This window comes from Octodon degus, unplaced genomic scaffold, assembly GCF_000260255.1.
Source record: "Octodon degus isolate 3935 unplaced genomic scaffold, OctDeg1.0 scaffold00040, whole genome shotgun sequence".
NCBI classification, from domain to species: Eukaryota; Metazoa; Chordata; class Mammalia; order Rodentia; family Octodontidae; genus Octodon; species Octodon degus.
Window position 1 is genome coordinate 5,042,046 of NW_004524616.1, and position 12,561 is coordinate 5,054,606.

Below are 12,561 nucleotides of genomic sequence, written 5' to 3' on the forward strand. Positions count from 1 at the left end.
ACTTGCCAGGGAAGCACTTATCCTACTGAGCCATCTCCCCAGCCTTGATTTTCTGCTCTTAATGTGGGAACAAATGGAGCCATATCTAGGAATTTTTTTGGTGCATCCTAAAAACAGGTAAAAACACACATTTCTCCTCTACCTAATTTCGACTTCCTCACATTCACACCTTGTGAAGTTACTGCTTGGACTGAGGAGAGTGAATAGAGAAACAGCAAGATCAGACACTAGGGCTGCTGAGTGCTGATTGGGAAGCTCTTTAACCATTTTTAGCAAATGAAAGAGAAAGTGACCTGCTAAATGTTTCCCCAAATGTGCTGCTGAACTCATTGGTCCTATAGGAAGAAGAGGGTTTTGCTGAACACAAAGAAATGTCTTGCTTATGATGGATAGGCTTTCAGATACCAGCACAATGCTCCCCATCCCAACTCTGAGACTCTCAGATGATGTCATGGAGGTAACTTCCAAAGGATCAGCCCCAAGGAGACATCTGTCCTACAAGAGCAATCTGAGTACTACACATGCAGCCTGGCGACCTGGCCTCAGGCCTGGCCCTGCAAGGCTCGGCCACGTTCCTCTACTTACACAGTGAAGGCCATGGATGACATGCTTTCTGCTACCCTGCTGCAGTCCTAAAGTTCTGTCACCCAACGGGAAGCAGAGCTGGCTTTCAGAATGAACAGTAGCAAGCAGATGCCCTTTTAGTTCCTGTTGGCCTGAGTTCCCAACTCCTGGACAGAAGCTGGGAGACAGGTATCTGGTCCCTGGTCTGGGTCACAGAATGACAGACTTTTGAGTTCCTGGCTGGAAACCTCAGTGATGGTCAGGACCTGTGTCTTTTCTCCTTCACCCATCAGAAGCTTACTAGGCATCTGTGTCAATTAGAATATGGACAGTGATAATGGCTGTTGTGTTCACTGATTTATTCATGGCACCCAGCACAGTGGCATATACCATAGGAGAGCTCCTTAAATGTCTGCTGGCTGATGGGCAGTCTCCTACAGAAGAGTCATTTCAAGGAACCTGTTAATCACAATCCACCCCAGACCTTCAGAATTGAAATCTAGAGATATGGCCCCAGCAACTGTCATGGTCTCCAGAGTTGAGAACCACAGCATCTGTATAAAGCATTTAGTGTCTGAGTAAAGCATTCTCCTATTATCAGAAGGAAGGAAATGCTGATATCTTCACTTTGGAGCATTTGTCAGTAGAGACTAAAATAGTCAAGCCAAAATTGTAGGTTCATCTTACAGAAGGCATCACCATTGAGCTGGATAGTGCAGGGCTCAGGGCTGGGTAGGCTCAGGATTCACTTTCACTACTCTCAGGGGAAGCAAGGCCAATAAAAATGCAGAGAAGGTAGAAGGGGAGCCACATGAAGTTTGAGTTTGGCACTATTATTGCCCTTCACTGGGAAGTCATAAAGAAGATAAGAGCCCCGGTTCCATTTCTCCGGGGGGGGGGGGGTTAGCTGCTGGGAAGCAGCTCTCCTTCTTGTCAAGGGTCTGTCTTGCACTGGCCCCAGACCTGAGTGCAGATCTCAGCTGTGTCTCTAGCTGCTTGGTCTAGAGCTAATCACTTTAACTCCGTTTAAGCCTTAGTTTCCTCATTCTTAAAATGGACATTATGATTCACCCTACTGAGGGATGTTGGGAGGATTAGGGATGATACAACTTCAGGTGTCTGGTACATGCTCAGTAGAGAAGAGCTGTGCTGTTTTGGTGGAGAGCTATAAAATGCCAGCACATCTGGGCCAGGGGATTCTGCAGAGCTTCCTGCAGCCTCTGTCTTTCATAGCCCTAGTAGAACAGAGAGGGGAGACCGTAGCTCAAGCTCATCTAGCACCTGCGGGTTCTGGAAGTTTATTACTATATATATTTTTTAATCTCAGTGGAGAATTCCAGATTCCTGAGTGGAATAGAGAGGTAACTTGGCTGAGACTGTGGGTGGCCTGTAATGTAGGAACTCTCAAGACAAGACACTTTTGCAAAGGAAGCTAGATCCCTCCAGGAGGCACCTTCTCACCTATGTTTTTTGTTAGCCAGAAGCCTGTTCTGAGCACACAGAGATTAGTGAGAAAGTCCCAGAGGCTGAACAATTTGTAACTTTTCTGTCAACTCTGGAGTATTAAAAACAAAAGAAAACAAACAGGGCTGGTGAGATGGCTCAGGGGTCTAAAGCACTTACTTAGACCAAGCAAAGCACAGGGACCACGGTTCAATCCCCCAGCACCACATGCCAGCCAGCCCCGCCCCCTGGTGGGCTGAGCTGGCCACACACAAACAAAATAAATAAATATTAAAAAAAAAAAAAAAAGAAAACAAACAAAAATAAAAGCCTCTGGGCAAGTACTGCTGAGGTCTTCCCTGGCAAGGCACAGAAGGAATTTATAGCTTTTGGAGGCCATGACTAGAGATGGCTGGCCAACCAGAGGCTCCAATCTTGGCCTCTGGGCTACAAAGGGTGCAATACCAGTGACAAGCCACGCTGGACAGGACACCTCTGGAGTGCATCCCATGGGACTCTGGTGCCGGTGTCCAGTAGTAGCAGCAATGCAATAAGGGAGAGTTCAAGAGCTTGGTGCTAGTGGCAACAGTATTGGTAGTGATGCTGACAGCGGTGAGGGGCACTGCTTATCATCCTATCACTCCCAGATGGAGGGAGAAACAATTTGTTCTACATGTACTGTTTCATTCAACCTTTATACAGTCCCTGTGTGGAGCCGCACCACTGAGTCTTCCATGGTAGCGATGAGGAAATCAAGGCTCAGAAAAGATAAGTAAATGACCCTTTTGTTTCAAAGTAAAATAATAGTCTGTTGCTATTTAATATAAGGAGCCACATCAGAATGTATTGGAATCCAAGGTAAGCCAGCGGCCTGTAAGTGTGCCAGTGCCTTTAAGGGAAATTTATTTGATCCCCATTTTTACAAATGAGGAAAGGACCAGACAGCCTTGATCTCCCCAGTGAGGTCAGCACTGTGCCAAGCACTTTATATATATTATCTCTTCATCATCATATTATTCCCATGAAGTAATTTTGTGATCCCCATTTGTATAGATGAGGAAACTGAGGCCTGCGGCTAAATGACTTGCTGGGATTCAAGTCCACACGGCATGACTCCAATTCCAAACCTCCCGAGTTGCCAATCCTGAAACAACAAGTGGCAGGGACTAGACCAGAACCCAAAGCTCCTGACTGCCAGTCTAGTGCTCTGAGGTAGATGGAAGCTCTCTGCTGGCATGCATTGTTCCTTAAAAGCATGCTGGCCTTAAGCCCAAAGAGTGAAATCACACCCTGCGGTTCTGGGAACCTCAGACAGGAGAAGGAAGCTCTTGCTCTGCTGTTCAAGTCTGAGCAGGTGTGCTGGGGACACTTTTTCCTACTGTGGCTGGAAAGGAGGCCTTGCTAGCCACCAGGGTGAGGCAGCCCTAGGAGTACAGGGCGGGAGGAGGGCGGGAGACAGGCATGCCCAATCAAACAGGCCTACATCTTCCCGCCTTCATGCTCTCCTTCAGGCGGTGCCCTCATCTCCTGCTTGGCAAACAGCAGGGCACAGTCACGAGAGCGCTGCCGTCTGGAGGCCTGGGTTCTGGCTCTGACTCAGACACACTGAGTGCATGCATGACCACCATTTTCCTCATGTGCCCACTGCGAGTAGTGGTAGTAGTGATAACAGAAGCCCTCCATCTTTTCCAGTTAATACCTTGTTTATTACACATCTGTTATGAACTTGTGGTACAGCAAATACAAAAGCGGATGTAGCAGTTGGGTGTGGAGGTATCCACCTGTAATCCTGCTATTCGGGAGGCCTAGGCAGGAGGATTGTAAATATCAGCACAGCCTGGGCAATTTAGTAAGATTAAAGGAGCTGAGGTTGTAGCTCAGTGCAAAGGCCCTGAGTTCAATCCCCAGCACTGAAAAACCACCAACAAACAACAAAACGAAGGACATTAGGCCCTGCTTGCACGAGCATTGGAGTTTAGTAGGCTCAAATCCTCACTGAAACGGAGGGAGAAGGGCACTAGAGCAGTTGTTCAGGCAAATGTGTGCAGCGCCAAGGAAGCCCACTACAGTGGAGACACAAGGAGAAAGAGCGCATGGAAGTCGCTGGTGTAGAGGCCTTTGAGGAGGGGTTACCCCAAGAACTCGGAGAAGGCCAGTGGGCCTGGGGGGGGGTGGTTAATTCAAAAAGTGGACTGTCTAAGAAGTGGTAGAAGTTTTTTTTTTTTTTTAGGGAGGCTTTTGGGCGACACTGGGAGACAGCCACATAATCAGCCATACGGGAAAGAAAAAGTAAAAGGCCATTTCCTTTGAGGAGCCTTCCTCGATTTCTCCACCTTTGGCCTGTATTAGTTCTCCCTTTCTGGCCTCTAAGCGTGGGTAGAGAAACCCAAGCCGCCGTAGCATTCTCTTTCTGCTATTGAAAGCTCACTGAGGCTTCAGACAAGGTTCTCAGTCTCCCACCTCAAGCCTCAGTTTCCCCAGCCATGCAGGAGCAGGTTGTTTGGCAGGGCCTGCCCAGCGCTAACGCAACGTGATTCCGTGATTCGCTCTGGGAGGAAAGGGGAGGGGGACTGGCCGCATTGCTGCGCAGGCATCGGGCTGATGTTTGGGGCACTACCACCTGGCCGTGGGCGCCTTCCTCTCTGCCGGGGGCTGCTGGGCCGGGTCGCTGCGCTAGACGCTGCGCAGGAAAGTGGGGGTGCGACCACTGGCTCGCGCAGCCCCGCCCCCGCAGCCAGCGGCCCTGCGGCAGCCGGGGGCCAGAGCTCCGCCCTCCGCCTCCCGCCGGCCTCGCCGCCTCCTCCCGCCTCCTCCCTCGCTGGCTCGCTCCCTCCCCCCGGGCCCGCTCGGCGCTGACTCCGCCGCACGCTGCAGCCGCGGCTGAAGATGGCGGGGAACGACTGCGGCTCTCTGCTGGATGAGGAGCTCTCCTCTTTCTTCCTCAACTATCTCGCTGACACGCAGGTACGGCCGGCCGGGGCCGCAGGCCTGGGGCCAGGGTGCTGAGCTCCTGGGGCTGCAGTCGCAGCCGCGGAGGCCGGGACGCAGCGGTGGGCGCACTGGGGAGATCGGGGGTTCCAGGCTGCAGAGCCCCCTTTCCAGGAGCCTGGCGATGCGCTCCGTAACACGGGTTGGGAGCCGAGGTCTCCCGGTTTGTGTTGGAGCACTAGGGACGCATAGCGGCTGCGAAGGGTTTAGTCTGGTCCACCTGGAGCCCGCCACCCCCTGCGGGCAAGCTGGGGGGTACCGCGCTTCCTCGGGGAGCTTGAGCGGCGACCAGGTGCGGGAGGCCCTCGGGCTGACGCTGGGTGCTGTAGACGCGCCGTGAGCGCCCCGCACTTGCTGCCGTACTTTCACGTGGACTTACGGCCCCGGCACGGGCGCGTACCCTCACCCCCGGAGTCTCTCGTTCTAAAGCCTCTGCTCCCCCCCACCCCCGCGCTGCTCTCGGCACCCCACAGCTCCCTAGCGACTCCCGCAGCGCGGAGTTTCCTGTCAGTTGCCGGCTGAGGACTTGGGGTCCGCGGGGCACGTGGACCTGCGGGCGGAGATAGCGCCTTCCTGGTTTCGCTATCCGACCGAGCCCCTCCCGTGAAAAAGCAGGGCAGGATGGGGGCGGGAAGACTGTTGGGGGGCTCCGGGGTGCCCCCTGCGTTGCGCGGCCCCGGCGCGCGCTCCACGATGCAGGGGGAAGGGAAGGCGAGGCGGCGTCCCGGGCTCTAGCTGAGCTTGGGACCCCCACCGGCGACACGCGCGTGACAGGAGAGGGTGCTCTGGTCTGCCGGAGTGGGGGAGGACTTGGGTAAGCTGGTGGCTTGGAGATCCGGAGGCCAGCGCTGCTGGGACAAGCAGTTTCCAGAAATGACTGAACAAGGGTTGCGCGCCCCCAACCCTTTTCCCCATTTCCCCCACCCCATGCCTGTTGCAAGCATAAAGTTTGGCTCCGGAGTTACGGCTTTTTCTGCGGGCGCGAGGCTGCTGGTGACCGAGTGGTTCGGGATGAGGCAGAACCCCAGAGGGGACCCTAGAGGCGAGGGGACCTCGGGGCGCGGAGAGGGGTCGCTGGCGGAACCGGGCGCGGCTCGTGGGGGCTGGCTCGGTACCTGGAGTGGGAGCGCGGTGCCGGCCCGTTTTGCATAACACAGGAAGGGAGGGGGAAGGCAGAGGGGGCCTGGAGGTGGGAGGAGAGAGAGGGAAACTTTGCTTCTTGTTATAATCTGCCAGTCTCTGGGCGGTAGCAGCTGTCATGGGACCGGGTGGGCGGGGAGAGGCTTGCAAGCTGACTCCTTGCGGTGCGACGCGACTTGGAGGGGACGCAGCTGCAGAGACGTTCGGCTCTCGGAGGACTCTGGGCGGCGACTCCGGGCTGACGGCTGGGACGGCGCGGCCCGGCGGCGTGGCCGAAAGGAAGCCCGCATCGTGCGGGCGAAGGCGGCCCAGCCCTTGCGGACGCCGCGGGGCCGTGCGGTCGGTGGCGGGAGAGCCCGGGTGGGCTCGCGCGTCCGGGCGGGCGGTGCTGGGCGAGCAGGCTGCGCGCGGGTGTGCGTCCGTGTGCGCGCGCCGGGCGCGCACCTTTACCGCTGACGAAACTGCGGTGGAGCTCCCGCCGCCCGCGCTGGGCTCGTCACACGCCCCGCGCCGGTGTCTGCGCCGAAGGCGGCTCAGCCTCGCCGGCCCCGGAGCCCACGGCGTGGGGCTGGGGGACAGAGGCCGCTCGGGCGTGCACGCTGCTGCCCGGGTTCTCGCTCTGCCCTGGGCGCGCCTCCACGCCTGCAGCCAACGCGCGGAGAGGGATCCTTGAAACATCCATACGCCGTAGAGGGCTCCGCAGGAAGAATCGTCCGCCCAGGGTCCAAGCCTGGGTTTTAACTCTCATCTTCGGCGTTTGGCTCACCAACAATAATTTGCCCTGCTGGCCACCAACAAGCCTATGCAGGGCCATTTCACCTAAGGAAATTAGAAAATTGGATAATCAGGTGTCAGCAGGAGCAGTGCAGTGAAAGTTAATCTGGGACGTTTGCTTTTTTTTTTTTTAATTTACCACGTGACGGGCCTAGGCTCCTCTGGAGATCTGTGCCGGCCCAACTTGGGAAATGTAATTGATAGGACGAGCTCTGCAGCCACCCCTAGAAGGCTGAGAGAGCCCGGCCGGAAGAGGACCTGGGCGGGCCGACGAGCGCCTCCTCATTTTACAGTTGGGGAAAGAGGCTGCGAGGGGTGAGTGGTTTCTGCAGGACCACTCAGCCAGCGGGTGACAGAGCCACCCAGGGCTCCTGACTCCAGGTCCTGTGTGTTACCTCGAAATAGCACTGGACTTGGAGTCAGAAGGCCTGAGTGGAGTCACCTTCCCCACTCTCTGGCTGGGTGACCCCGGAGCAAGCCTTTTGAACTGCCGGAGCCTCATCCTCCATCTGTCAAATGGGGCTGTGGCGCCTGCGAGGGAAAGTCCACCGGTCTGGTGGGGGGGGGGGTGAGGACTGTTTGCTGTGAACTACCTGGGTGTCCCCGTGGCCTCCTCTTTCTTCCCTACATCCTTTTCCTGAGCCTCCTCTCCAGCTTTCCCCTCTGGAGGATTGGGGAAAGTGAATAAAATGGCAATTAATTGTCCTCATTCACTAGAGTTTTGTTGTCTTTTATGGCTAAACTAGGGCTAGAGTAGAGCCAGTACTTCTGTTTAGGAGGCAACTTTTACCCACTGGGGCCAAAGTTCAGAAATTTAGTAGAACAAGGATTGTGAAAGTTTCTCAAAGTTTTGAAGATTACATCCCAGAGGACTTCAGGCTGGCTTCACCTTTGCTCAGGCTGTGCCTCTTGCCCGGAGTGCCCTTGTCCTCCCTTCTCCTTCCTTTCCGGTATGGGTTGTCCTCTGTCTCTTGGTTTTTGTAGCCTGTTGTACGTCCATGAAGTACTTTATGTGTGGGTTGTGTGTCCACTAAGATTCTAGACGCCAGAGCCGCGCCTTTGATTTCTTTGCGCCTGCAGGACACCTGTCAGCATGCCTAGCCATGTTCCTTTTGCTCAGCTCTTGGCCAGCCATGTGGACTGTGGCCGGGGGTATAGCTGGACCTTGCCAAGCAGGAGCTGCAGGCTGGCAGGAATGACAGCTGGGCAGTGAGTGTGAGGAGAGAGGAATGCAGAGGGCTGCAGCTGTGGGCAAAAGCGGCCGCTCAGAAAGCTGCACAGCAAGCCCACGCTAAATATGGGCTTTTTGAAGTCACTTGGGGCATCAGTCATAGATGTCCAAAATGTCAGAGATGACAGCAACTTTCTAAACCATCTAGTTCTATACTTTATTTAAAAATAACAGCTGTTAAACTGCTACTAAACATTAAAAAAGAACTAAAACATGTAATATTACCCAGAGATAACCATTATTAGTTCTCTTCTGTATTTCTAGATGTTTTTCTCTCCATATAGATCACTTTTTTTTTAAATGGACTTATTCTGTGTATACTCTTGTGTGTAATTTGTGAACTTCACTTACACTGTTTTGTAACTTTCTTTGTTTTCCTCCAAACAAAATGCTGTGAACATCTTTTCACATCAATAAATACTCTACTTAATGCTTTATTGGTTATATAGTATCTCATACAGCCTTGAAACAAAATGTATTTAATCAATCTATCATTGTCGCTCAGTTGTTTGTTTTTCGCTATTGTAAGCTGTGCTGAAATGAGTGTGTGTGTGTGTGTGTGTGTGTGTTCCTTCATTTAAATTCCTAGAAGTGAAATTACTCCATCAAAGGAACCCTGCAGGCGTTTGGTGAGCGCATTTCTGGATTGCCTTCTAGAAAGATTGTCCTAATTTACACACTCACTGGGATTGTGTGGGAATGCCTCATTCCCCATACTCAATTCCTCGATATTTGCATTTTTACCAGTCTGTTCATCAATAAATTCTGTTTTAATATGCATTTCTTTGCCTACTTGTGATGCTGAACTTTTTCCTCTTAGAATCATGAGCCATTCGTGGTTCTGTGCTGTGCAGTGCGGTGCTGATGAACCTGGCACACACTGCACTTGGTATCCTGTTCCTTTGTTGTTCTAAAGCTGCAACTGAATACCCTGAAGGGGCCTCAGCCACAGGGAGACTTGGGAAAATGACTTGAAATCTTAGTATTCCCTTGTTAGGTCTGAAGTGCTGCTGCTGCTGCCTCCAAGCTCCGTAGCCAGGGCCAGCTGCTTCTCAGGCAGAGTTCTAGGCACAGGCAGGGAGCAGGCTGAAGTGTTGCCTTGGTTGGGCGCACTTGCCCACCCTTCACCTGGGTGAGAGGAGATGGCACAACTTCTTCACCTGAGCCCTGGTGGGGGCATCTTCCCCAGAGGCCTGGGCTCCTTGTTCACTGGGCCTCTTGGCTGATGCTGATAATTTTGATGCCTGTGAAAGCTAGGAAAGGCTGTGGCCCTGCAGCTGGGCTGGAGGGCTGCTATTTCCCGTCACCTGGGGCCCTCCTTTCTGCAGCTGGCGCAGGCCAGCCTGAAGCTCCACTGTGCAGATATATGAGTCACCCTGTTCCTTCCCCTTGTGGAATAATAGAAGGACTAATGGCTGGAGTCGGAGCAGCCTTGCAGTGGGGCCTTAGGCTTGGAGCTGAGGTCATGACAAGAACACTGCAGTGCCAGCGCTGTCTTCTCCTTCCTCCTCCTCCTCCTCCTCCTCATGGTCAGTGACCTTTGTCAAGTGCCCCTAAGGGTTGTGGTACACTGCTCAGCATTCTGCTTGCACTGTTGTAGGTTCATCCTCATAAAAATTCTGTACAGTGTATGTGCTATTTTGCAGTTTTATAGATTTCACAGTTTTAGAGAACTCAGATTTGCTGAAAACTACCCTGCTTACACCACCTTTGAGTAAGAGGAGGGCCAAAATTGTGGGAAGCCAGGCCCATGCCCACAGACTTGTCCTCACTGGAGAAGGGATTCACTTTTTTTGATCTTGGTTGTTTCTCCTGTTAGCACCTTGAACAAATAGAGGCACACTGTAGAGAGAGAGAAGAAAACACAAGTCCTGCTTCTCTGGGCCTCAGTTTCTTAATCTGTGAAATGGGGATAATAAGTCCTAATTCTCAGGATTCGAATGAAATGATATGATGAATATAAAATAAACACTGAGCTGCTGCTTATGAAACTTGGAATCCTTCTCATTGAGGCACTTTAGAAGGCCAAGACTAAATCTAGAGCTAAGTCTCATACTGCAATGTTTTTATGTAAGAAAAGAAAAGCACAAATCATTTTTTCCCCCTTGGTACCACAGATCAAACTCAGGACCTTGTGCTTGCCTGGCAGGTGCTTATGCCACTGAGCTATCTCCCCTGCCCAAGATAAGCGTAATTCTTTTTTTAAAAAATGTATTTAGGGCAGGGTCTACAAGGTCTCACTACACAGATCGGATTCAGTGATCCTGTTTTTCAGCCTCCCAAGTGCTGGGATTACAGGTGCACACCACCATGCCCAGTCTCATTTGCCATCTCAGTGCGCCTGGGGACAGGGCCGGCGTGGCAAGCCCAGGGATCATACTCCCAGCCCCTGTGTCTGTCTAAGCAGGTGCTTTAATTCACTGAGCTATCTGGCCAGCCCCAAGACAAGCATAATTCTTTGTGATAGTAGAGGGAGCCCATTCAAGTCCCTTGGAGGAGAGAGTGTAGGGTCAGCTTTGTCTGACTTCTTCAGAGGTATATGAGTGCCTCCCCTCCAGCCCACATATACACAGCTGATGCAGAGCCCTTGGGACTGGACTGAGCTTTCTGTTCATCCCTTGTCTTCTGGTCTAGGTCCTTGTCACCTCCACAACTGGATTCCTACAATTACTACTGAACAGATATTTGCCACTCTGAACTTTACATTCTGCCATTTGTCCTTTGCCGGATGCTGGGTCAGCTCTACAGTATAGGTCGATTGTCACTTGAAGAAAAAAATCACTGGTTTTCTATAGAACAGTTTTAGGTTTACAGCAAAATTGAGGGGAAGGTGCAGATTTCCCCGATAGCTGTGCCCCCTGCATGCACAGCCCCCTTTGGTACCAGTGTCTCCAGAGGCCTGTCCACTTGTTATTAACAGCCATGAGCTCGTGTCACACACTGTCACCACCCTGAGCTCACAGTTCCTGCACTCCACACTTTGTGTGTTTGGACAGCGTCTGATGGCGTGGCTGCCCTCGAAGCCTTGCACGGTGTTTTCTCTGCCCTTACTGTTCCCTGGCTGCCACCTGTGCTTCCTTCAATGACTGACATCTTCCGTATCTCCATAGATGTGCCTTTTTCCAGAATGCCAGAGTTAGAATACAGCCTTTTCAGATGGGTTGTTTTCTCTCAGTAGTGTGCACTTAAATGTGCTTTCATGGTTTATTGTTTAGCTTCCTCATACTTTTAAGGGTCTAGAGCATGGTGGTGCACACCTGTAATCCCAGCCCTTTGGAGGCTGAGGCAGGAAGATTGCTGTGAGTTTGAGGCCAGGAAAAAAAAAAATTAATGTCCAGACTTTATTTTATTTATTTATTTATTTGCGGAACCATGGATTGAACTCAGGCCCTTGCACTTGCCAGGGAAGCGCTTATTCCACTGAGCCATCTCCCTGGCCCCTAAGGTCCAGACTTTAAACCTGATATTTTCTTTTCTTCTTCTTCTTCTTCTTTTTTTTTTTTTTGGTGGAACCAGGCATTGAACTCAGGCCCTTGCACTTGCCAAGCAAGTGCTTATTCTACTAAGCTATCTCCCAGGCCCCTTAAACCTGATAGCTAAGAGCCTTGTGGTCCTTCAAGTTGAAGATTTAGACCCCCGACTTTACACTGAGTAGTCTTCTTTTCCTAAGTTTAACTCAGGCTTCTATCACTTACGAGCAGTGTGACCTCAAGCAAGTGTCTTAATCTCTCTGAGTCTAGTTGGTTCGCATACTAACAGGATTAATGGTAGCCTATTCCTCTGAGACCCACCCAGCATGTGCTAAGGATCTTCCCTCTAGAGGCCCAGGCTTGTGTTGGTGCTGGTGATCTCCTCCATAACCATTGTTGCTCTAGACTGCAGGCCCAAGTGTGCAGGGCTGGTGGAGTTCTCTGGAGCCTCCTGGCCCAGGCTTGAGTGTGCTTCTGTGATTTGTCAGCTGTGAGACATCTGGGCCAGCCATCCCCTCTCTGAGCTTCCATTCCTGCCTGTGGGAGGATCATGACCCATAGTGCTTCTGCGTGAGACTGTTGGGAAAAGTGGATGGAAATCAAATGGCAGCGCAAACCCAAGCACGTCTGTGTGTGACCACATATGCCGGGTGCCAGGTGGCGTGTGCCTTTCTTCTGTTGATCAAATTGTTGCTTAAATCACTCCAGTGGCCTGGCTTGGTGGCACATGCCTGTAGTCCCCACATGCGGGATGCTGAGATAGGAGGATGGCTGTGAGTTCAAGGTCAGCCTGGGCTGCACAGTGAGTTCAAGGCCAGCCTGAACTGCATAGTGAAACTCTGTTTCAAAAGAAGAGAGAAGAGAGAAGATGGCTCAGTAGAATAAGCCCTTCTTCCCTGGCAAGCACAAGGGCCTGAGTTCAGTCTCTGGTTCCGCACAAAAAAATAAAAG

At 52.2% G+C, this 12,561-nt stretch overlaps 1 protein-coding gene across 3 annotated transcripts in view; it reads left to right on the forward strand.

The window, feature by feature from the left end:
- The first annotated feature begins 4,819 nt into the window (after nucleotides 1–4,819).
- Ppargc1b (PPARG coactivator 1 beta) overlaps nucleotides 4,820–12,561 on the forward strand; it is a 124,533-nt gene continuing 116,791 nt past the window's right edge. For 2 of the 3 annotated variants that reach the window (XR_002821113.1, XM_004631289.2), the window contains exon 1: nucleotides 4,822–4,971. Coding sequence is in view for 2 of the 3 variants with exons in the window: in XM_004631289.2 (XP_004631346.1) it covers nucleotides 4,894–4,971 (78 nt within the window). In the remaining variant the exon portion in view is untranslated. Of the gene's footprint in view, nucleotides 4,972–12,561 lie in introns of all 3 variants that reach the window. The other variant, XM_023715267.1, reaches the window with a different exon arrangement.